The 25867-nt window shown below is 42.5% G+C and overlaps 2 protein-coding genes across 2 annotated transcripts; both read right to left on the bottom strand.

Annotated features, from left to right (window-relative positions):
• Positions 1-3275: 3275 nt before the first annotated feature.
• On the bottom strand, positions 3276-5697 carry XB22169600.L (XB22169601 uncharacterized protein L homeolog). Its single transcript, XM_018241246.2, has one exon. The coding sequence runs from the start codon at positions 5601-5603 to the stop codon at positions 3948-3950; it is 1656 nt and encodes a 551-aa protein (XP_018096735.2). The 5' UTR covers positions 5604-5697; the 3' UTR covers positions 3276-3947.
• Positions 5698-5890: 193 nt separating this feature from the next.
• LOC108704613 (verrucotoxin subunit beta-like) lies at positions 5891-24861 on the bottom strand (the record flags this gene model as incomplete). Its single annotated transcript, XM_018241247.2, has 3 exons — positions 24536-24861; positions 23659-23808; positions 5891-8025 (listed from the first exon to the last, which is right to left on the bottom strand). Coding segments are annotated over exons 2-3 (2277 nt in total), but the record flags the coding sequence as incomplete, so codon positions are not given.
• Between the last annotated feature and the right edge of the window lie 1006 nt (positions 24862-25867).

Raw genomic sequence — 25867 nt, 5'->3', positions numbered from 1 at the left:
TATAGAACCTTCTGCAAAAAATGGAGCACCGTAGACAGTGTCAGACTGGCCCGGCGGGATCCCGGGAAAAAACCTGGTGGGCCCCGACCCCTAATGGGCCCCTGCCGGGCCAGTCCCCCGTCCCGATCATACTTGAAAGAAAAAAATGTTTTTCTATGTGCCGTGCAGCGCCAATTGCGCATGCGCACGGCACCTTTCAGTGAGGAGCGGCGCCTACAAGCATGCTCAGCACGTCATAGTAGGAGGCAGGGGGGGTCAGAGGGGGCCCTGGACATTAGTCCCGGTGGGCCCCGGGCCCCCCAGTCCGACCCTGACCGTAGAAGCCAAAGTTCAAAGTTCCAAAGTTTACAATTTATCACATATCCATAAGGGCTGCCGACTTAACGTGTTTCATGGCTCCCTGCAACTCCCTGCTTCTGATGAAGTGTCTGGGAGCCACGAAACGTGTTAAGTGGGCAGCCCTTATGGGAGACATGCTGCTGTGATTTTTAATGGATATGTAATAAATTGTAAACTTTTGAACTTTGAACTTTGGCTTCTACGGTGCTCCGTTTTTTGCTCAAGTTGCTTTTTGCTAAAAGAAATTTATTATGTTACATTTATTCTGTGACCTATAGATACACCTTTCTAACCTCTACCCTGAACTCATGCAACGCCTTCATACCCACCACTTTATAGAGAACAAGAAAACCACATCACACACAATTAATTGTCCTTCAATGGTCAATGAAATATTGATGCTTATTATTGATGTAATACTGGTGACGTGTTCAGTTTTCCTATCTGTAATGGCATAAAAAGCTAATGTATGCTAATGTTCAGGGCACTTCTTCTTAATTGATGGATTGTCCACTCATAAGTGTAATAAACTTTTACTGATTTAATTCTCAGAGTTCAGGTAATTTAGAATTGTCACCACAGCAGGCTGTGTAGGAAAGGGCAATATTTTAGAGACACTATGGGATGGCAGTGGATGTGATTCACTTAGACTTTGCTAAAGCATTTGATTAAGTGCCACACAGAAGGTTACTGGTTAAACAAATCCATGTAGTGAGAGCTATTTGAATTTTGCACATTACTAATGGAGTCACTGCACGGCTTTCCCTACTACAGGGTACACAATGCTCCAGACCTACAGCTCCTTGGGGTATAGTTTTTCTTTAATGGGCAAATGTTATAAACATAAACCCTTGTCTGACAGAGGTATTCAATAGTGTCCTGGAAGAGGACCTTCTCCCTTCCTCTATGGGATGCTCAGCTCTTATTCTCCAGTCCTCTCCAAGGGTCTGAACCAGTCTCAAGCTGCCCATAGATGTAAAGATTTTTTTAAGTTCCAATCGTTATCATGAGACCACGATTATCTCGAAATGATCGTTTAAAGGGGACCGGTCACCCAAACAAAATTATCCAAATCCTATTTTATCATGTTAGTCAAGCAAAATTAACTTTAATTACACTGTATAAATTATTTGAATCTTGTTTCCATCAGTCTGGGAATTCATAATTATAGCAACCAGGAAGGAGCCATTTTGTGGGACACTGTTATTAAGGCAAGTCTTGTATCATCTCAGAATCTTGTTTGTGCACCAGAATGGGGGACCTGATGTCCATCCCCATGTCCTGGTTACACAATTAAATGGTGAAGAGATTGGGAGAATGTGGGGAGAGCAGTGACATGTAGGAAGTGCTGAATGGAAAGTGAAAGTAATTGCCTAAGGCATAGAGGAGGGGCAGACAATATTTGATTGACAGCTGATATTTTTAAACGAGTTTACAACAGCTATGAATGCTTTAATAAAAAAAATAAAATTGGATTTCATATTCAATTTAAGAAGGACTTTTATTATACAGATTTTTATGTCTGGGTGACGGGTCCACTTTAAATGTGTTGATGTGTTCATCAACTAAAAAGACCATTTCAGGTGATATTGGCAGCAAAACTGAAGAGTAGCTCCTGCTTGGTCCTGCAAACATAGATACATTGCACTCAGACCGATAAAGACTTTTAAACCTGGCCGATCAATTTTCAGATGTCGGCCGAAAGATCATAAGATGTACGATCGTTCAATCCCACTAACTGAACAATAATTTGATGGATTGATCGTCGTTCGGCAAGAGAAATCTTTTCTTCTATGGGAAGCTTAAGGTTAAAAACTGAGGCTATATTGCTATCTTCTCAATACAGACGAAGATTCTGTTTAATTGGCTTCTTCCATTTGCAGAAAGAGTTCTCTCCCCCTCTCAGCACTGAACTAATTGCAATGAGTAGGACCATGAGGAGCCAAATAGAAACACAAGGAATAGAAGAGATGAGTGAGGCCCAGGTCAGGCTGTTGCTGTATAAACCATTATCTAGATGAGAGTTGCCTATTGGCTGTTATACAGGATATTTTTTTATGTAAACTCAATCATTTAATGATATATATCAATGAAAAAGAAAAAAAAAAAGTACCTGTCCAATTTCAAACCCTTAACTAACGCTATTCTAGACCTTCCGCTTTCTCCTCTACTTACTGACATTTGGTTATTTATCTATGTGTCTTTTGTATCAGTACCCATAATCCCATGCGGCTGCAGTAGCTGCTGCTAAAACTACAATTCCCAGCATGCCTTTGATTAGCAACATGGTGAAAAATCCAAAGACCAGAGATCACCTGAGGTGAAAGGGTTGATCCAAGTTTATTTTTTATATAACAAACATACACGAGCTTTGTGGATCCTGTAGAGAGACAGAAGACAGAAGAAAGTATTGACCAGACATTATATTCCCTCTGGTACGAAACTTCATGAGAAAACAGGTACGGGAGTGATTTCAGTGTCCAATTAACTCATATGGGAAAATAAAGCTCAGGGACAATACTCCTAGGCACGGAATACAAAAACAATACTGATGATACTGATAAGAACCGACTCAGCAATTTTTACACAAAACCTTCATCCACTTTCTAGAAGGGCCTCATGGGCACTGGGAACTGTTCACTCTACTAAGGGGGGGCCAAGAATCTGGGGGTCTACAAAACTTCTCCTCCACAATGGAAAGTATCAGGGTCTGACCCCATGCATGCAAGAGCTTTTCTTGGTTTCAGAGAGGAGTTCCATAGGCAGGTGTCATTATGTATTTAAAGGGACACTAAACCAAACCATAAAGGTGTTTCACTGCGCCCCCTAGTTCTCTATAGGAGTTGAGAAAAACACAATTATACATGGAAATCAATTCACCAATGAGAATTGTACTGATCAATCTCTTCATTATAATGCAAAAGAAGTGACCAATGAGAATGCTGATTCCCAGCACATGTCAGACATCTTGCTCTTATCTCACATACACAGATAATTATATATTTGTTTCATTATATGACACTGGACTGAGACATGGGGATAAAGGACAGACTTGTTCAGTGAAACTGGGCTTAATGTTTCCAACTCCAGTTGCAGAACAAACAACATGGAGCCAGAGTTACTCACATCAGCTGTGATTCTCATTGGAGGATTATTTTGCATTTAAATGCTGCCCTGGGCCCTGAAGAGCTGGAGGAGAGTTTTACTGTACAATATTGCTTTAAGAATACAACCCTGATGTTGCTGGACTACAGCTCCCAGTATGCTTCATCCTTGATATGTTAACGTATTCTGGGATTTGTAGTCCAGAAACAACTGAGTAAAGTTTGGTTGAGCCGTGCAGCAGGGGTTAGAGTCCATTTAAGGCTTGTGTTTGCCCAAGAGAAGAATCCTGGGCACCTTCAGCTGGGAGTGACAGATAAATGTCCAGGTCTGCAGTTCTAAGTCTCTACCATGGGGTTTACTAGTTTGTTAAGTGAAAGTTCAGTATACAGTGGGTAAGGAAATTCTATTCTTTAGAGACTCAGTATATAGGATATGTACAGCCACTCCCCCTCTGATGTGAATGGGAATATAAATGACTTCCACATTTGATAGTTTGATAGATTTTAGGAAAAAAAGAAAGAGGAAATCGTTTCTTTCAAATTTTGTGACCTGTCCTTAAAAGCCTGAAGCTTGGATTGGCCTTTTTTCATCCTAGTTCTTGACTGCTGTCGATTTTTCATCTGTTCTGGGAGTAGTGTCTCCCCTCTGATGATCTTCCTGATCATCTCTGCATGTTCTCTCACTGACCTCAGGGATTGGATCCTCTCCTGAAACCCAGGTTTGGCTTCTTGTTCCTCACTCTGTATCATCAGATCAATGTATTCAGTGGTGGTCAGTGGATTGGGTCTGAGGGCAATTACTTCCAGACGCTTCAGGCTCTCAGATGATTTGTCAATAAGTTCCAGCACAGCAGCTTGTACATTACCGTAATCATCCTCAAGTATTTGGAATATTTTTTCTGCATTCATTTTCTCCCCAGAAGCCGTTTGATACTTTGTTTTCAGCTCTTCGTAGGTCCTTTTCTCTTTTTTTGTTGTATAACTGAACTTGTATTTTTGATTGTGATGAACACTCCAGATGCATTTGCCTGGGCATGCAGTGCAATTTCCATTTGACATTGATGAACAGCGAATTTTGTCCTCATCATTAGCGTAAGCACAGTTATCATGGCAAGTAAAATGGCATTTTGCACAGTTGGTAATATAGTGACCATGTACTTCCTCCTTTACAGAAATATTTATATCTACTTCATATTCAAAATTCTTATTTGCCTCCATAAGATCCTTGTTCTGCTGCAAAGCCATTTCTGTTTTCCTTAGTTCTTCTAATTTCAGCAGGCCGGCTTTAATTTGTGGCTGTAATGCCTGAAGGTAAATCTCCAACTGTTTTCGTTCCTTTAGAACCTCCTTGGTCAGTCTAAGACTTTTGGCTTCCTTTTCATTCATGGATTGGAAAAATGTCTTCATGCTTTCTGCCCCCATGGTCCAGAACATTTGATTGAAACGGCTATTGGTTGTCTGGTTATCAGCAAACAGGGCTGAGTTATTGAACTTAAAGTGAACTGGGTCCCTGTTCTGGCCCAGAGGGCAGGGAATCTCAGCTGTTGTAATTGCATCTAGAACTGGGGGTCTTTCCCCATCTGAGAAGTTAATCAGAATCATTATGTTGTCCTTAATATCCTTTCCAAAAATAGAAAAAACAGCATTAAAGATGTATTTCTGAGTGTGAGTGAGACGAGCCAAAGAGGACTGAACTACAAAGCACACGGCATCAATCTGGTCAATGCCATTGTCACTTGAAAAAAATCTGTCAATAGCTGCTGTGATCTTTTTATCCTGGTCTATCCCCCGAGTGTCACCAAATCCTGGGGTGTCTATCAGGGTGAGGGAATAAGGAATTCTGTATTCTTCATTATGGTTAATGACATAGGCTGTGACTTCAGATGTTTGACTGTGAGCTTCAGACTGGTTAGTAACTTCATCTACAAGTTTGAATCTAAAGTCGTCTTTCCAGTCCACTCCCAAGATGTAGTTGCACATTCCATTGATCAGTGTTGTTTTCCCTGAGCCTGTAGCCCCCACTAATAATGCCACTTTGTTTGGTGTCCCTACATGTTTCTGCCCTAAATTGTACTTGCGATATCCCTCATTACTGAACTCAGATTGTAACTGATACACAGAAGGTTTCCTTTCATGGAGTAAAGTGTGGGTTTTCATCATGAAATAGGAAAATTTATTTCCAGATAGGGATGTAGCGAACTGTTCGCCGGCGAACTAGTTCGCGCGAACTTCGACTGTTCGCGTCCGCCGAATGTTCGCGAACGTCGCGCGACGTTCGCCAATAGGCGTTCGCGTCAAAAATCGTTCGACCATCCGATCGCTAAAATCGAAGGATTTTCGTTCGAATCGAACGATCGAAGCCATTGGATTGAATGAAATCATTCGATCGAATGTCTTCGATCGTTCGATTGGAACGAAAATCCTTCGATCGAACAAAATCCTTCGATCGCTCGAATCGAACGATTTTCGGATGTTCGAAGTTTGGGAGCTGTTCGAATTTTTTGCCGGTGTTCGCGAATGGCATTCGCAAACATCAAATCGGCGGTTCGGCGGTTCGCTACATCCCTATTTCCAGATTTGGAAATGGTAATGTTGTTGGAGGGAGCACTTGTCCCAAGATCACCACAAATGGCTGATACACAGATTGTGTAGGATGTGTTTACAAACAAATTCTCAATGATGAATTTTTCCACTTTCCTCCCTGTTCTTAATTCGGACCAGAACTGTGACCCAGACTCTGTAATCTGCTTCCATTCGATTTTGTATTCTGTTACTGTAACTCCAACTCCTCTTATAGAAGGTTCAATCCAGTTTAAAAAAATACACGTTGGTCCAGGCTTTCCTTGTATTCTCTCAGGGGGGCTAGTAGGAAGGGTTCTCTCCTCTTCAGTTGTATCGCTGACTGTACTGACTCCAGCTTTACACATTACACTGGATTTGAACTGATACTTTGTATTGGGTTTTAATCCCGTAATTGTTACCTTCTGATCCTTGTCCTCTTTTCTGTATATAGACCAGCTTTCCTCCCCAGCCTGTCGCCATTCTATGGTGTATCCTTCTATGAACTCCTTCCCAAAATCAGCAGGATTCAGATTAAGTTCAATGCTATCGTGGGTCCTATTGACAATGTTTGGGAGACCAGGTTTAGCTGGAGGCTCAAATGTTTTGCTTAACAAATTCCCAGCTTCATACAGATGTATGGAAACACCAGGGTGGTCCTTGTCCAGAGCAGCTGATATAAGGAACGTAGTCTTCTCATTTGTCCTGTTGACTTGGGCTAATTCCTGAAATGCCCTTCTATAGTACATTGCTTTCTTGGAGATATCTTCATCTTGGAACCATGGAGAAACCTTCTTGTTCTCATATACACTACCTGCTGATAGTTCTGGATTGGTTTGGAGCCAGTTTCTAAGGTCTGTAAGATACTGATCGTCTTCATTTAATGAAGTAAAGTTACAGCACACAATATACTGACTTTCAATACTACATGTTACTTGAATCTGTAATTCCTCAGTCGATGGCAAAACATTAATTTCTGACATGTGTTTTAAACATTCATTCAAAACCTTTATCTCGTATTGTTGCTTACACAAATACTCTTCAATATATTGCTCTGTAAATGGAGATTGATCTCTCATGATTAAGATATCTGCTAAAACTTGTTCATCTAAGCCTCCTTTGCGGATTGAAGGCAAAATGTCCAATAGTTGCTTTTGGAATGTGGTTCTAAACTGCTGACACTGATTTCTGAACTCAGAGATTTTTCTCTTGATGGGGGGAAATTTCTCTACAGATAATTCCTTCATCAGATCATTACACTGCATGTTCACTTCATCCATGTACTGTAAGATCTCTTCAGCTCTAACAACCAGATTGTCACTGATCTCCCGAACCAGCTGTGCAGCTTTATTATCCAGTTTCCTCAGGGGATACAGCCAGACTCTCACTGGTACTGCCTTCTCCCCATTTTCCCCTAACAGCTTGGGCAGGTCTGAATAGATTTTCATGGCATCTTCATAACTGACTGGGTTTCTCTCAAGAGCAAAATCCCCATAAAACTTACAGTTGAATTTATCCACATGTTCCTTTTCCATAGAATTCATTTTCAGATCTGCTTCTCCTTTAATAGAAACACATTTTCTTATCACAGCTTTTAGGTTTCCCTGGATATCCTCAGTGCTTTCTGTTTTGGAGGCTTCATGATCAAATACAAAGAAAGCATTAGCTCCGTACAATATCCCAGTCACAACATGAGTAGCTGTTCCCTTATCAAACACATCACGGTAGGTCACATTCTTGATACCCAAGTGGTCCATACTCAACTGTTCAAACCTGGTGGTTCTAGAGTATTTGAGGGTGACTCTGGCTTGGTGTTTAGAGGCCTTGGTATCATTCAGGTAAGAGGCTGATCCATCAACTTTTATCAGACCAGCAAGGAAACTGGCTTTCAGAGACCCAGTGATATTCATAGCTGAGGATTTGTCTGAGAGAGAGTCGGATGCCATAATTTCAAATGTTGTTTTCTCCTGACAGTTTGATGCTAAGTTCTTGGCCAAAGCTTCATTGTCCCATAAAGTGACACCTGCATGTTCAAAATACACAAACATGTTAATTATGTTAATACATATAGAACTAAAATTGTCATGTATTTCAGCTTCCTTTATACTGTTACTACAATAAATATCTTAAAGGGAGTGTCATGATACAGGCCTGTAATAGTTAATAAAACAGGCCAAGGTATCATGAGAAATATTTCTGCCAACATCTAAATCAGACACATAACAGGCCTCTCTTTGTAATGCCCTTCTCTAAGCCCTGGCTGATAAGAGCCATTCTATGGGGAGGGGGAAGCCCAAGGATCGAGAACTTAAAGTTCCCAGCAAGACCCTCACAGGTGAAATAAAGGTCACATATAAGACCTCCTGAAACATATATATACTCATATAACCCAGACCTGTTGTACTACCAACAGAATAAAAAACTGGTGATGGGCTCAAGGCAATTTCAGCTTTCAAATGAGTGCAAACCTGACTAGGTTTGGTACTGTGTATATCAGATGTGAATCCCTGAGAGAATTAATAAGCAATGAATATAATATCATCTCTCTCCTATGTTCCTATAAGGAGTTATGCTCATTATATTCTTGGTCCAGTTCCTACTCACAGGAGCTCATACTCACTCAATCTGTGTCCTGCTAGGCCACGCCCCCTTGCATTCCTGAGGGAGGGGGAGTGTCCAGTTATCTGATGCCCTGAAATCAATAGTCAGCTCTTCTGACTAAACTTTAGATTTACTTTGGAGGACCAATTGCGATTGGAAGTTATCCCGTTTGTTTCCCCTTGCCTCCAGGACCAGGAATTCTATATCTTTGGAGTTAAGTATAGGTTTTCCATGTTTTCCCTTTTATTTTACAACTGTTTGTAATTGTATTATTGAATGTATGTCTCTTTTTGTAAACATCTTTTTGTATATTGCACTGTTATACCTTTTATAATATTAAAGAGAATTTAAAGGAAAACTATACCCCAGAATGAATACTTAAGCAACAGTTTATATCAAATTAAGTGGCATAGTAAAGAATCTTATCAAACTGGTCTATATATGTAAGTAAATATTGCCCTTTTACATCTCTTGCCTTGAGCCACCATTTCATGATGGTCTGTGTGCTGCCTCAGAGATCACCTGACCAGAAATACTGCAGCTCTAACTGTAACAGGAAGAGATCACCTGACCAGAAATACTGCAGCTCTAACTGTAACAGGAAGAGATCACCTGACCAGAAATACTGCAACTCTAACTGTAACAGGAAGAGATCACCTGACCAGAAATACTGCAGCTCTAACTGTAACAGGAAGAGATCACCTGACCAGAAATACTGCAGCTCTAACTGTAACAGGAAGAGATCACCTGACCAGAAATACTGCAGCTCTAACTATAACAGGAAGAGATCACCTGAGCAGAAATACTGCAGCTCTAACTGTAACAGGAAGAGATCACCTGACCAGAAATACTGCAGCTCTAACTGTAACAGGAAGAGATCACCTGAGCAGAAATACTGCAGCTCTAACTGTAACAGGAAGAGATCACCTGACCAGAAATACTGCAGCTCTAACTGTAACAGGAAGAGATCACCTGACCAGAAATACTGCAGCTCTAACTGTAACAGGAAGAGATCACCTGACCAGAAATACTGCAGCTCTAACTGTAACAGGAAGAGATCACCTGACCAGAAATACAGCAGCTCTAACTGTAACAGGAAGAGATCACCTGACCAGAAATACTGCAGCTCTAACTATAACAGGAAGAGATCACCTGACCAGAAATACTGCAGCTCTAACTGTAACAGGAAGAGATCACCTGACCAGAAATACTGCAGCTCTAACTGTAACAGGAAGAGATCACCTGAGCAGAAATACTGCAGCTCTAACTGTAACAGGAAGAGATCACCTGGCCAGAAATACTGCAGCTCTAACTGTAACAGGAAGAGATCACCTGACCAGAAATACAGCAGCTCTAACTGTAACAGGAAGAGATCACCTGACCAGAAATACTGCAGCTCTAACTATAACAGGAAGAGATCACCTGAGCAGAAATACTGCAGCTCTAACTGTAACAGGAAGAGATCACCTGACCAGAAATACTGCAGCTCTAACTGTAACAGGAAGAGATCACCTGAGCAGAAATACTGCAGCTCTAACTGTAACAGGAAGAGATCACCTGACCAGAAATACTGCAGCTCTAACTGTAACAGGAAGAGATCACCTGAGCAGGAATACTGCAGCTCTAACTGTAACAGGAAGAGATCACCTGACCAGAAATACTGCAGCTCTAACTGTAACAGGAAGAGATCATCTGACCAGAAATACTGCAGCTCTAACTGTAACAGGAAGAGATCACCTGATCAGAAATACTGCAGCTCTAACTGTAACAGGAAGAGATCACCTGATCAGAAATACTGCAGCTCTAACTGTAACAGGAAGAGATCATCTGACCAGAAATACTGCAGCTCTAACTGTAACAGGAAGAGATCACCTGACCAGAAATACTACAGCTCTAACTGTAACAGGAAGAGATCACCTGACCAGAAATACTGCAGCTCTAACTGTAACAGGAAGAGATCACCTGACCAGAAATACTGCAGCTCTAACTGTAACAGGAAGAGATCATCTGACCAGAAATACTGCAGCTCTAACTGTAACAGGAAGAGATCACCTGACCAGAAATACTGCAGCTCTAAAAGTAACAGGAAGAGATCACCTGACCAGAAATACTGCAGCTCTAACTGTAACAGGAAGAGATCACCTGACCAGAAATACTGCAGCTCTAACTGTAACAGGAAGAGATCACCTGACCAGAAATACTGCAGCTCTAACTGAAACAGGAAGAAGTGTGGAAGCAAAAGACACAACTCTGTCTGTTAATTGGCTCATGTGACCTAACATGTGGTTTGTTTGTGTGCACAGTGAATCCTATAATCTGAGGGGGCGGCCCTTATTTTTTAAAATGGCAGTTTTCCATTTATGATTACCCAATGGCACATACTACTAAAAAGTATATTATTATGAAAATGGTTTATTTACATGAAGCAGGATTTTACATATGAGCTGTTTTATGCAATATCTTTTTATAGAGACCTACATTGTTCGGGGGGTATAGTTTTCCTTTAATAACTTTGTCTTTGATGCTCTAAACAAACCTAACCTGAAAGAGTGTAACTGTGAGCTTTAACCCTCTGCATGCTGAAGTACTTGTTGAATCAGTAGGAACTAACTGACTATAGTGAGAGAGTGTTTAATGCATTGGTGTATTGTGAGTTATTACCTGTTAGAGAGAACAGGGGAATAGGTTTCTATTGCCTGTGAATGATAGACGGTGGCAGCCAGGGCCGCCATTAGAAATCACGGGGCCCCGTACAACAAAATTTTTGGGGCCCCCCTGGGCCCCGCCCACACTGACGACCAAGCTCCACCCCATTTCCCGCCCACTCCACATCGCAGTTAAAAGACCACACAGACATCAGCGCTAAAAAAGTAACCCCCCCACACAAGTTGTAAAAAGCTATTGATGGTCAGGGCCCCCTTATAAAAAATTGGGGCCCCAAAAAAAAAAAATTAAAATTTTTTTTTTAAAAAAAACATTGGTGGCAGGGGCCCCCTTATAAGTTAAAAAAAACTTGGGGCCCCAACAAAAAAATGTAAAAAAAACTAAAAAATAAACAAACATTGGCGGCAGGGGCCCCCTTATAAGTTAAAATAAACTTGGGGCCCCAACAAAAAAAATGTAAAAAAACTAAAAAATAAACAAACATTGGCGGCAGGGGCCCCCTTATAAGTTAAAAACAAATTGGGGCCCCAAAAAAAAATTTGAAAAAAAAAAAAATTTTTTTGAAAAAAAACAAAAACATTGGCGGCAGGGGCCCCCTTATAAGTTAAAAACAATTTGGGGCCCCAAAAAAAATTTGAAAAAAAAAAAAAAAACATTGGCGGCAGGGGCCCCCTTATAAGTTAAAAACAATTTGGGGCCCCAAAAAAAATTTAAAAAAAAAATAATTTTTTTTTGAAAAAAAACAAAAAAAACTGGTGGCAGGGGCCCCCTTACAAGTTAAAAAAATTTAGGGCCACCAAAAAGAAAATTATTAATTTTTTTTTTTTTAAAAAAACAATGGTGGCAAGGGGCCCCTTACGAGTTAAAAAAAAAATTGGGGCCCCAAAAAAACATGTTTTAAAAAAAAAAGATTGGTTGCAGGGGCCTATAGAATATTAAAATAATACATTGGTGGCCAGGAGATTAAAAAAAAAAAAAAATACACAAACTGGTGTTCAGTAGAATTGAACTCACGGCTTCAGTACTTCAACTTCACCTCCTTTCGTGACTTCGGGTCTTTTCACCGCTTCAGGACTTCAATTTCGGCTGTTTTCGTGACTTCGGGTCTTTGCGCTGCTTCAGGACATCGGCTTCGGCTGTTTTCGTGACTTCGGGTCTTTTCGGCGCTTCGTGACTTCGGCTTTTTCCGTGACTTCGGGTCTTTTCGGCGCATCGGCTTCGGCTTTTCGGCACTTCCGCATTCGGCAGCACAGAGGCAAGACGTACGGCTCGGGCGCTCGTAAGGGGGGCCCGGATCTTCAAAAAATGCAGCGCTGCCGGGCCCCCCTTCATGCCCGGGCCCGGTACGCTTGTCCCCCCTGTCCCCCCCTGATGGCGGCCCTGGTGGCAGCGAATGAGTTTTGTGGTTGTTGGTTGGTATTTTGGGTGCTTTTGTGTTAGTCTAACCTGTGTGCAAGGTGGGTGAGAGACTGAGTGACCCCTGATAGTCCCACCTAAAGTCACGTGCGGCTGGAAGTACCGTGTCTGTGACAGGGAGTGTGAAGAGTTTGGACAGTGGCAGTGGCGTAACTAGACCCCTAAGGGCCCCGGTACAGAAATTTACAACTGGGCCCCCCTAAAGGGGTTGTTCACCTATCAGTTAACTGTCAGTATGATGTAGAGAGGGATATTCTGAGACAATTTGCAATTGGTTTCATTTTTTATTATTTGTGGTTTTTGACTTATTTAGCTTTTTATTCAGCAGCTCTCCAGTTTCAATTTTAGCAGTCTGGTTGCTAAGGTCTAAATTCCCCTAGCAACCATGCACTGATTTGAATAAGAGACTGGAATATGAATAGAAGAGGGTCAATATACACAAATTAGTCATTAAAAAGTAGCAAGAGTAAATGTGTAGCTTTACAAAGCATTTGTTTTTAGAAGCGGTCAATAACCCCCATTTAAAAGCTAAAAAGATGTAGAAGAGGAAGTAAAATCATTCAGAAACAATAAAAAATAAATAATGAAGACCAATTGAAAAGTTGATTAGAATTAGCCATTATATAAAATACTAAAAGTTAATCCAAAACATTACATGTAAAAAGGAAATGTAAAATGGAGGTTTCATTGTATTATGATATAAGGCATAATGTACCCCCTACTGTAAATGATAAGGATATTAGAAGTCACTGAGCAGTTCTGTGACCATATAAAGACACAAGGCTGCAGGCTGAGTTATACAGGGAACTCTGAGTATCACTCATGTATTATAAGGGATAATGTACCCCTTACTGTAAATGATAAGGATATTAGAAGTCACTGAGGGGTTGTTCTGTGACCATATAAAGGCACAAGGCTGCAGGCTGAGTTATACAGGGAACTCTGAGTATCACTCATGTATTATAAGGGATAATGTACCCCCTACTGTAAATGATAAGGATATTAGAAGTCACTGAGGGGTTGTTCTGTGACCATATAAAGGCACAAGGCTGAGTTATACTGGGACCTCTGAGTATCACTCATGTATTATAAGGGATAATGTACCCCCTACTGTAAATGATAAGGATATTAGAAGTCACTGAGGGGTTGTTCTGTGACCATATAAAGGCACAAGGCTGCAGGCTGAGTTATACAGGGAACTCTGAGTATCACTCATGTATTATAAGGGATAATGTACCCCCTACTGTAAATGATAAGGATATTAGAAGTCACTGAGGGGTTGTTCTGTGACCATATAAAGGCACAAGGCTGCAGGCTGAGTTATACAGGGAACTCTAAGTATCACTCATGTATTATAAGGGATAATGTACCCCCTACTGTAAATGATAAGGATATTAGAAGTCACTGAGGGGTTGTTCTGTGACCATATAAAGGCACAAGGCTGCAGGCTGAGATATACAGGGAACTCTGAGTATCACTCATGTATTATAAGGGATAATGTACCTCCTACTGTAAATGATAAGGATATTAGAAGTCACGAGGGGTTGTTCTGTGACCATATTATAAGGGATCTTATTTTCTCCCCAACCACAATGTATTGTCCACCCTAAATTCTTCCTCCATTCTGTTCCCCCCTCCTCCTCTGCTCTCTCAGGGTTGCCAGGTTTTCATTTCAAAACCAGCCAAAGACTATCAAAAAATTAGCCAAAAAGTAGCCAAAAGCCACTTTAAAAGTATCCCAAAACTAGCCAAATTCGCAAACGGAAAATTCTTAATAAAATAAAGTAAAACAATAAGGGTATCAAATCCCCCCCACACACACAGACACACAGACACACACACACAGACACACACAGCCCTAAAGAAGTATGCGAGAGCAGTGTATCACTATGTGTCAGTACTTGTCTATTAGTAACCCTTCAGCTCACAGACACAGTATAGACCAAGTGGCAGATCATTTCACTAATTTACCCAAATATTACTGCTATGGCTACGCGGTTCCTGATCACACTGTGCTGGGGGGCCGCATTATTATTCATTTCATGATGGAGGCTGAGGGCCGGTGTAAATTTGAAAATGGTCTGCACTTTGGACATGCCTGACTTAACTCATTCTAGTCATTCTAGTATTAAACGGATAATCAGAATATTAACCACAGATCTGATAGTATACTACAACAAATTGATATTTAGCAGATTAACCATGTGGCACAAAGCTTTACAGCACCATCAACACCGCGGCATACCTACAATGATAAAGGGCAGGCAAAAGTAAATATGACAAGAGTAAATACAAATTATTACTATTTACTAATTATTACTGCAGCAACAGCCTACACTGTGCCACACTGTTTGGAACCCTGACTCGGGTTGGGGACACAGTGTAGGCTGCCGCTGTAATAAGTAGCAAAAAGTAATAAATAATAATTATTATTTACTCTGGCCTTTCCCCCAAATCTCTGCTGCACCAGGACCCATTGAGCCCAATGCCTTTGCCTGCTTTATATCATTATCACATATACCAATCAGACAAATATCCCTGGCATCACAGACCACTGATTTAATATTGTGCAAAGCTAAAAAAAGCTCCAAACAATTAGTGTAGTGACAATAAGCACATTGGCAAAATGCCAGGGATCGGCCACACACCAATAGGGGCATTCTCCCTCAGTGGCGTAACTACCGGGGGAGCAGGGGGTGCGATTGGGCCAGGGCTCGCCCCTCTCTAGTTACATCTCTGTTCTCCCTGATGGGAAAGGGGACTAAAAACCTAAAATAAATTCTTGTTTCCAGACCTGTGAATAAGAAAACATTCTTTTCCAAATGCCTCGCAAAACTGTGCTTAAACTTTAATCTCCAGGAAGCAGCAAGCATGGACATGGATGTGTGTGTAGGGACCTATAGGATATCCTATCCCTATAGAGTTAATCCCCTACCTTTGTATGTAGTTCTCTTTTCCTCTGTTATTGGGCCAAGCCCTTGTAACTGGCAAAGTGTAACACCCACACCTATTGGACAAAGAGTGTAATGACACTCCCCTGCCACACTGCTATATAGTGCTGTGCAGGGAGTGTCCTCTTCCTCTTTGGCTCCTGGTGCTGCTACTAGGTGAATCTCCACTGAGCCTGGGATCACCATAGGCCCCAGTAAAGCCTTTACCCTAAAGGGATCTGACACCTTTAGTGCTAAGTCGGGGACCAGGTAACCCCGTGAACGAGGACCAGCTAGAATAGTAAGATATTGTTATAGTCTCTCTAGGAGAGAAAGACAGAGAGGTGTAGCAGAAAGAGCAGCTCTCGCTCCAACAAGGATTGTAGTAGGAAGTAGCTTCCCACAAGGCCTGTTTGCCTTTAGAGCAGGGACCTCAGTTGATAGGGCAGTAGGTGAGCAAAGGACTACCTGAACCCTACCTGATAGATCCCGATCCCCTCACTGTGCAACGTCGGTTGAACTGGGATTTGATGTACACCTATCTGCAATATCCTTTGGGAGTCGCATCTGTTTGACTGTGAACCTTTACTGTCCAAAGTGATTCCACCTGCTGTGTCCTCAGAACTATTGTAAGTAAACCTGTGGTCATTTGCCTCTGGCATAATAAATCTGCTCCTGTTTTACCTTTTAAAAGAACCTCCTGGCGTCCATTATTCTATTTTTGTACTTATATGCCTGTGAGTTGTAGTTCAACTACAGTTTAAAGGGGAAGCTTCCATTTGGCGAAGGCTCTGACCTGGGTGAAGATTCGCAATGTAACCCATGCTCACTACCTAGCTGGTCACCTTTAACTTCTAATTGGCAGAATAGGCCAAGAAAGCGTTACATTTTGGCGCCCAACGTGGGGCCACGCCCCTAAATCCAGGCTATTTTTGTATTTTTGTGATTTAGTGTTTTTGTGCACTGTCGCTTTAAATTTTCGTGACAGGCGGCGGACCCGATTGGCAAAAGGCTGCCTGCACGTCTTTCTACTACATTTACTAGGTATTTTTCCCCTAGTGTCTCAGGGCCGTGGGTTCGGGCTTGGAGGTTCTATTTCCCGATACACGAGCCTGCGCCATAGCTCAAGTCTCGCTAGCGCGAGATTTCGCTGGCGCCAATCTTTTTCCCGCGCAGTAAACTGTTGGCACGCTTTGGGATTAAGGCGGTCCCTGACGTCACGTCCCGCCGCCATTTTGTGACGAGACTTTGCAGAGGGAGGACGTGTGCATCACTACTCCACCTGTTTGTGCCTGTGGACTTCCGGCGGCTGCCTAGAAAGTTTCACCGCACTTCCACTCTTCACACCCAGCTGTACCAGCTGCTTTACAGTTTCTCATCTCAGCAAACCGGAGGATTTCTGCATCACTCCTGTTCAAGGTACTGCACCATCACGGACCACGGCTGTGGCCCATCCACGTGCAGACCTTTCGGACCTCACTGCTAATTACCCTGCGGCTGCGAATATAGTGGAGGACTCACTATCCTACATTCTTCATACCGGTAAAACCTTTTCCCCATTATTATGGCTGACCATTCTTGGGAAGGTTGGGCGGATGCGGAGGAAAACCTAACTGGGGCTCCGTTGTTCTCGGATGAGGACATAGAAGATGTAGACTTTGGCCTTAGATATATTTGGGCCGGGACATATGGTGAAAAGCTCAATGTCCACTTTAACCGGATAGTTGTTCCTTACTGCGGGCACTGTACCCGTGAACTATCCACAGAGACCTGTAATTTCCACTCTTCGTGCCCCCATTGCTTTCACGAGTGCTGGTTAGGTCCCTATGTACTTTATGCTGATCCTAAAAAGGGCATAAAGACCAAATCCATCGCTACAGACACAGATGGATTGTCTTCAGTGTCAGGAGACTCTGCTCCTGCACCTGTTCCCGCATATCCTCATCACCTCTCCTCAGTGCGGCCACCCGACATCCAGAGCCTGCCCACACCTCTAAAGGCTTTGTCTATTTCCCAATCACAGGGAGTAGGCGCTAGTGGGGATGCAGCCACACTGAGTGGGAAGCCACGTGTTCCACCTGGAGGGAGGGGGAGTACTATGCGCAGGAACCCTGATGTTGTACCTAGGCCTATTACTCCTAGGCCTGCTAAACCCAAACCGGCCACGCCTAGGCCTGCTACTCCTAAGCCAACCACTGCACTAGAAGATGAGGCTTCATCCACAGTGGTTCCATCAGTGTACCCAAATTCTCAGCAGCCTGTTGCCTGCTGGTCTAAACCATTGCTTTCTCCAGAAGCTCAAGGGTTCTGGGTCGCTCAGGGAAGGGCCGACCCCAAGAAGGCACGCACAGTTTCACGGGTGCAACGTATTATCAATGCCCGTGTTCGTGACCGTTGGGGGTATCCAATGCCCTATGCACCTGAATGGGTTTATGACGAAGTGGAGAAGAATTTGGAAGAATGGCTGTATGGAGAACTGTTAAAGAAAACAGATGTGGGACCCAAGGGATTGTTCCAGAGCGATCCACAGAAGCGGCAGCGTGACATGGTCTTCCTCTGTGACACCCTCAGCGAATGGTGGTATGGGCGTACTATCTTAAAGCACCATGTTAAAAGTTGTAGGAAGTTTCAAGAGGACCGCTTCTTCAGCTTGTCAACCACTCTGCCTAATGGAGGGAAGGTAGAAAAGCCTCACCCTTCCTACTATTTGTCCTACGAACACACCCTGGAGAAGTATGGGGTGAATGTTTGAGCTGTCCACAGTGGATCCGGCTGGACCCTGTGTGTTGTGATATTTTCAGTATGCCTCTATGAGTGAGTATTCCTCTTAGAGATGATTTGTTTACACTTGAGGACGTCGTTTGATTGCCCCAAGATTTGGGCCTTCTTCATTGTTCTTCAAGATTGATGCCCCAAGTGTTGGGCCTTCTTCATTTTGTGTTTGTTCACTCATTGTTCCATTTCTGGACTTCTGAACATTGTCTGGAACTGTAAATAGTTGGGTTCATGAGACAAAGACTGCTGAGCCCCCACCAAAACTCTTCTACCTCTAACTACTCGCTGAGTAGCACCTTTATTCTTCGCCTTACTACTCCCCAAGTGGCTCTCAGTGACTTGGTACACTTGGGTAGGGGGGGTGTGCTATGGAATAAAGTTTTTGGTTATGGTGGGGTCATGTAACTCAATTTGCACTGAAAATGAGTGTTCATTTGTGAAAAGAAATGTATGTTAAAAATTTTCTTTTCAGCCAAGCCTGTGCCTGGACCTCCTGATACATTATGGATGGTTCAAGTTTCGTAAGTCAAGTGCCTGAGTGTTTCTTTAAGGAGCTCATGAATGTAATAAAGTTATGCAACTGATGTTATTTGCACTGAAACTTATCCAATACAGTATTGCACTTTTGCTCTTTACTGTTCTTTTCTCCACAGTACCCATTGTTACCAGGTATTCCTCAGGAGAGGGTACCAGAAGAGTGATGTTCAATGGTATTGTTGGTTTGCACTTATATATTCACTTTGTTACTATTGTGTTTATATTATTTCACCATTGTCGGGACGAAATGGATTTTTCCCCCGGGTGTATGTAGGGACCTATAGGATATCCTATCCCTATAGAGTTAATCCCCTACCTTTTGTATGTAGTTCTCTTTTCCTCTGTTATTGGGCCAAGCCCTTGTAACTGGCAAAGTGTAACACCCTCACCTATTGGACAAAGAGTGTAATGACACTCCCCTGCCACACTGCTATATAGTGTTGTGCAGGGAGTGTCCTCTTCCTCTTTGGCTCCTGGTGCTGCTACTAGGTGAATCTCCACTGAGCCTGGGATCACCATAGGCCCCAGTAAAGCCTTTACCCTAAAGGGATCTGACACCTTTAGTGCTAAGTCGGGGACCAGGTAACCCCGTGAACGAGGACCAGCTAGCATAGTAAGATTTGGTTATAGTCTCTCTAGGAGAGAAAGACAGAGAGGTGTAGCAGAAAGAGCAGCTCTCGCTCCAACAAGGATTGTAGTAGGAAGTAGCTTCCCACAAGGCCTGTTTGCCTTTAGAGCAGGGACCTCAGTTGATAGGGCAGTAGGTGAGCAAAGGACTACCTGAACCCTACCTGATAGATCCCGATCCCCTCACTGTGTAACGTCGGTTGAACTGGGATTTGATGTACACCTATCTGCAATATCCTTTGGGAGTCGCATCTGTTTGACTGTGAACCTTTACTGTCCAAAGTGATTCCACCTGCTGTGTCCTCAGAACTATTGTAAGTAAACCTGTGGTCATTTGCCTCTGGCATAATAAATCTGCTCCTGTTTTACCTTTTAAAAGAACCTCCTGGCGTCCATTATTCTATTTTTGTACTTATATGCCTGTGAGTTGTAGTTCAACTACAGTTTAAAGGGGAAGCTTCCATTTGGCGAAGGCTCTGCCCTGGGTGAAGATTCGCAATGTAACCCATGCTCACTACCTAGCTGGTCACCTTTAACTTCTAATTGGCAGAATAGGCCAAGAAAGCGTTACATGTGCATTAGAAATATGGGAGCTGCAATGTGCGACTCTGTGAGTACTTGAAACGGTTGAAACCTGAGCTGAAAGGGAGCAGCAGATTTACTTATCTTATCTGGAAACCCCAAGGACATAAGTTAAACATTAAGAAAATCCCTTAGCTGTCTTCAGCAGAACTGCATTCCTGTTAGTCGTCTCCTCTTCTGAAGCAGTAGCACATTTCTCTATTCTCTTCACGCGAGACTATGCTAATTGCCTCTGGAAAAAAAATTGGAAGTGCTGTGAGCCGCACAGTAAAGGCAGCGCAGCAGGATGGCCTGTCAAAAATGGGACTGGACACTGCGGGCCCCATAGCGGATGCAGGGACTAAATTGTGCAGAACTATAGGTTCCATGCAGGATGCTGCCACTTTGCAAAGTGATTTGTCTAAACTGGAAAACTGGGCAGCAAACTGGGAAATGAGGTTCAATGTTGGTAAATGCAGGTTATGCACTTTGGCAAAAATAATATAAATGCAAGTTATACACTAAATGGCAGTGTGTTGGGAGTTTCCTTAAATGAGAAGGATCTTGGGGTCTTTGTAGATAACAAGTTGTCTAATTCTGGGCAGTGTCATTCTGTGGCTACTAAAGCAAATAAAGTTCTTGTATAAAAAAGGGCATTAACTCAAGGGATGAAACATAATTGTGTCTCTTTATAGGTCCCTGGTGAGGCCTCATCTGGAGTATGGGGGCAGTTTTGGACTCCAGTCCTTAAGAGGGATATAAATGAGCTGGAGAGAGTGCAGAGACTAAGTGCAACTAAACTGGTTAGAGGGAGGGAAGAGTTAAATTATGAGGGGAGACTGACAAGGTTGGGGTTGTTTTCTCTGGGGGAAAAAAGGCGCTTGTGAGGGGACATGATTAGACTTTACAAGTACATTAGAGGACATTATAGACAAATAGCAGGGGACCTTTTTACCCATAAAGAGAATCACGTACCAGAGGCCTCCCCTTCAGACTAGAGGAAAAGAAGTTTCATTTAAAGGAACAGAGTAGGGGGTTCATCACAGTGAGGACAGTGAGGTTGGGGAATGCACTGCCGGGTGATGATTCAGTTAATGACTATAAGAGGGACTTGGATGATTTCTTGGACAGACATAATACAAAGGCTATTGTGATACTAAACTCTATAGTTAGTATAGGTATGGGTATATAGAATTTTAATTAAAAGTAGGGAGGAGTGTGTGTATGGATGATGGGTTTTCATTTGGAGGGGTTGAACTTGATGGACTTTGTCTTTTTTCAACCCAATTTAACTATGTAACTATGTAACTATGTAACTGCACCTTTTGCGCCCCTGGTAGTTCCGCCACTGGCAATCTAAGGAGCCAGCATAATAATCTTTACCCTGTCCAGAATCTTCTGTTTAAAAGCAAAAATATAATTGATTGTAATAGGTTATTGTACATGGGCAAAATAAGTGCCTTATTTTACATATGGGGGTTAGAGTGATATTTAAGGTGAGTGCTTATTTGTACCCTGGGTACCCCCGGAACTATAGCAGGGTGACTGTTACCCCAATGTTTCTTTATATCTGTAACCTTGTTATGAGCTAAGGGGGCCCAGTCTGAAGGTCAGTTAGGGGGAGATTTGGGGTGAGTGATTATTTGTACCCTGGGTACCCCTGGAACTATAGCAGGGTGACACCCCAATGTTTCTATTTATCTGTAACCTTGTTATGAGCTAAGGGGGCCCAGTCTGAAGGTCAGTTAGGGGGAGATTCGGGGGGAGTGTTTATTTGTGCCCTGGGTACCCCTGGAACTATAGCAGGGTGACTGTTACCCCAATGTTTCTATATATCTGTAACCTTGTTATGAGCTAAGGGGGTCCAGTCTGAAGGCCAGTTAGGGGGAGATTTGGGGTGAGTGCTTATTTGTACCCTGAGTACCCCTGGAACTATAGCAGGGTGACTGTTACCCCAATGTTTCTATATATCTGTAACCTTGTTATGAGCTAAGGGGGCCCAGTCTGAAGGTCAGTTAGGGGGAGATTTGGGGTGAGTGCTTATTTGTACCCTGGGTACCCCTGGAACTATAGCAGGGTGACACCCCAATGTTTCTATTTATCTGTAACCTTGTTATGAGCTAAGGGGGCCCAGTCTGAAGGTCAGTTAGGGGGAGATTTGGGGTGAGTGTTTATTTGTACCCTGGGTACCCCTGGAACTATAGCAGGGTGACTGTTACCCCAATGTTTCTATATATGTGTAACCTTGTTATGAGCTAAGGGGGCCCAGTCTGAAGGTCAGTTAGGGGGAGATTTGGGGTGAGTGCTTATTTGTACCCTGGGTACCCCTGGAACTATAGCAGGGTGACACCCCAATGTTTCTATTTATCTGTAACCTTGTTATGAGCTAAGGGGGCCCAGTCTGAAGGTCAGTTAGGGGGAGATTTGGGGTGAGTGCTTATTTGTGCCCTGGGTACCCCTGGAACTATAGCAGGGTGACTGTTACCCCAATGTTTCTATATATGTGTAACCTTGTTATGAGCTAAGGGGGCCCAGTCTGAAGGTCAGTTAGGGGGAGATTTGGAGTGAGTGTTTATTTGTACCCTGGGTACCCCTGGAACTATAGCAGGGTGACTGTTACCCCAATGTTTCTATATATGTGTAACCTTGTTATGAGCTAAGGGGGCCCAGTCTGAAGGTCAGTTAGGGGGAGATTTGGGGTGAGTGTTTATTTGTACCCTGGGTACCCCTGGAACTATAGCAGGGTGACACCCCAATGTTTCTATATATCTGTAACCTTGTTATGAGCTAAGGGGGCCCAGTCTGAAGGTCAGTTAGGGGGAGATTTGGGGTGAGTGCTTATTTGTACCCTTGGTACCCCTGGAACTATAGCAGGGTGACTGTTACCCCAATGTTTCTATATATCTGTAACCTTGTTATGAGCTAAGTGGGCCCAGTCTGAAGGTCAGTTAGGGGGAGATTTGGGGGGAGTGTTTATTTGTGCCCTGGGTACCCCTGGAACTATAGCAGGGTGACACCCCAATGTTTCTATATATCTGTAACCTTGTTATGAGCTAAGGGGGCCCAGTCTGAAGGTCAGTTAGGGGGAGATTTGGGGGGAGTGTTTATTTGTGCCCTGGGTACCCCTGGAACTATAGCAGGGTGTCTTTTACCAGATGTGGAAAGAGGCAAAAGAGGAAGGTAAAAATGAAAACATGAAGATCAATGGAAGTTACTAAGAATATGCAATTGTATAATATACTCACAGTTTAGTAAATGTTGAACACAATTAGTTTTATGTTCTATAAGGGCTGTTTGGGGTTTCCTTGGATAGAGATTGTAAGATCTCTTTTAGATTGTAAGCTCCCTTATGCAGGGCTCCATCTACCATATCTGTTATTGGCAGCTTTTGTATGTAAATCTGCATGTTTAATACATGCACCCATTTATTCTATAGCGCTAAGGAATAGATTGGTGCTTTATAAACATGTGTTGTTAATAATAATAATAATAATAATAATAATAATAATAATAATAGAGACTTGGATGAACAAATGGATCATTACCTGGGATGAGTGTATCATCTCTGCAGTCATAGAGCATCCCAAGCTTGAGTGGACGCCCTAGAGCCGGTATCTCTATCACCTTTCCATCAAATTCAGCATTTCCTCTGAAATAGCCAATGGCGTTGCTGAACAAAGCAAACATTCTTATAGCTAAAAATAGAAATAATACCAATTATACAAACTTAAAGGTATAGAGACACCTGCCTTTATAACACAATAGAGACTCTTACATACATATGGTCAGAACCTGACACTTTGCAGGATGCTTATCAAAGGCATGTTGGCAATTATATAGTTAATATAGGGGTAAGGAAAGGCCTAGAATAGGCTGTAGTTATGTGTTTGAATCTGAGAAGGCTGAAGTCTGAAAGAGGGAAGCAGACTTTGCTTAATATGATTGGAATCCACACATCTGGGTATAAACACATATTGTATCTCCCCACTTTATATATGGGAAGAGCTTCTCTTGTATGTGTGGCTTCCTCCCTATATTTATGTACAACTGGATTCAGTGTAACATTGGGAGAGTCTGTCCTTTATCCCCATTCTGTTTTGGGCAATTCTATAGAGAACTAAAGGACACTGTTGGATGATGTTACGTATGGGTTTACATCGCCTTCGTGTTAATTTAATGCTTATATTTGGCAAAAATAAAATGTATAAAAAATAAGTAGATAAAATCCTATCTGGGGGCCCCTCTCCTCCTGGGCCCCCCGAAGCTGTGGGGTCTGCTTCCTCAGTATTTATACCACTGTCGTTAATTGCCCTTTTTTTATCATATGATTGTAGTTCTTTTTGATCTAAATAAATCTAAATATCTAAAAAAAAGGAAAGTATGACATTTCAGGAGCAGTTATTTACAATGGGAATCACTTACCTTTAAGCAGCCGATAAAATAAATGAAACGTTTGTTGAGACCTAGAATTCAGCTGAAGTTTGGGGAAACCAGAGAAGATAAACAACGAGGCAGATCAGTGATTGGGTCCTGCAGGCTGAGAGAGGTTCCAGGGGACAAAGCTCAGAGAGGAATGAGAGAAACTGTCCAAGAATAACAACAGCCTCATATAACTATATACACACCCAGCCTCATATATCTATATACACACCCACACATACAGGCACCAGGCGAAAGTGAAAGGAAGTTTGTTTTCAGATTCTGCAGCTAAATACAAAGGAAACACTGCCCTTCCTGTTGGCGCTTCTTTTTTCTTGCCGACACAAAGGCACATATACCTTGTTTTGTTTCCCATATGATTTCTCTCATGCTAGCAGGAGATTCAATGCAAAAAATAATGATAAATTCAGGAGAAATAAACACGTGCCCCTCAATTACACAAATAGGGTAAGTGCAAATACCAAGATAGTCTATGGAGAGATAGTTTCCAAAATATTGTTGCCCAACCCCTAGAATAAAAAATCCATGGGCAGCACAGAAGTATTGTGCCATTGTCCTGAAGTGCAGTTAATTATCTGTTTCAAGTGCAGCAGGTATATGTAAATATCAGAAACGATATGTTGGCAGAATTTATCAGCATAAAGCTAATGCCACATAGCACTAAAAACACACCTCCCAACTGTCCCGTTTTGAGTGGGACAGTCCCGCTTTTGACAGCTCAACCCGAAGTCCCGGATTTGTACTGAAATTTCCAGAGTTTCTCTTTGATCTGCTGCACTAAACAGCCAGAAAAAGATACAAAGTTTCTAACAATAGTTCCTGGTGCAGAAGGACAGGAGGCTAATGCCAGTGTAGGGATGATTTTCAGCCATGTATGGCACTGTCCTTAGGGGTAAAACATATATAACAGCCAGGACAAGTATAAAGGGGATGTAAACCCAGCCATAACACTATGCCACAGGTTTCTTTAGTTTTCTATAGACTAGGGGGCAGAGTTACTAAAGGGCAAAGTGACAAACGCTGGCGAAAATCACCAGCAGTAACACTTGTAGCCACTTCGCCGATTTACTAACAGGCGCTGGTGACAGTTTGTTAGCAAAGGAGATAGTGATTCCCACTCTAACGTCAGGCGATGTTTCGCTCTGGTGAATGAACGTTACTCCGCAAATTCACTAAGATCCTGATTTTACTGAACGTTACCTCTTTCGCCAAACTTGCCTTCGCCAGCTCTGACCAGGTGAAGTGCATTGTAGTGCATAGAACTTACTCAATCTTCAGTTATTACATGATCATTTTTGATCATGTAAAAAAGTC

The sequence above is a fragment of the Xenopus laevis genome, chromosome 6L (assembly GCF_017654675.1).
Source record: "Xenopus laevis strain J_2021 chromosome 6L, Xenopus_laevis_v10.1, whole genome shotgun sequence".
Classification (NCBI taxonomy): Eukaryota; Metazoa; Chordata; class Amphibia; order Anura; family Pipidae; genus Xenopus; species Xenopus laevis.
Note: the sequence above shows the minus strand (reverse complement) of the source record. Positions and strands in the feature narration are given on the sequence as shown.

Coding starts and splice junctions, on each gene's coding strand:
- XB22169600.L (XM_018241246.2), bottom strand. CDS start 5,603: ATGATGAAAACCCACACTTTACTCCATGAAAGGAAACCTTCTGTGTAT.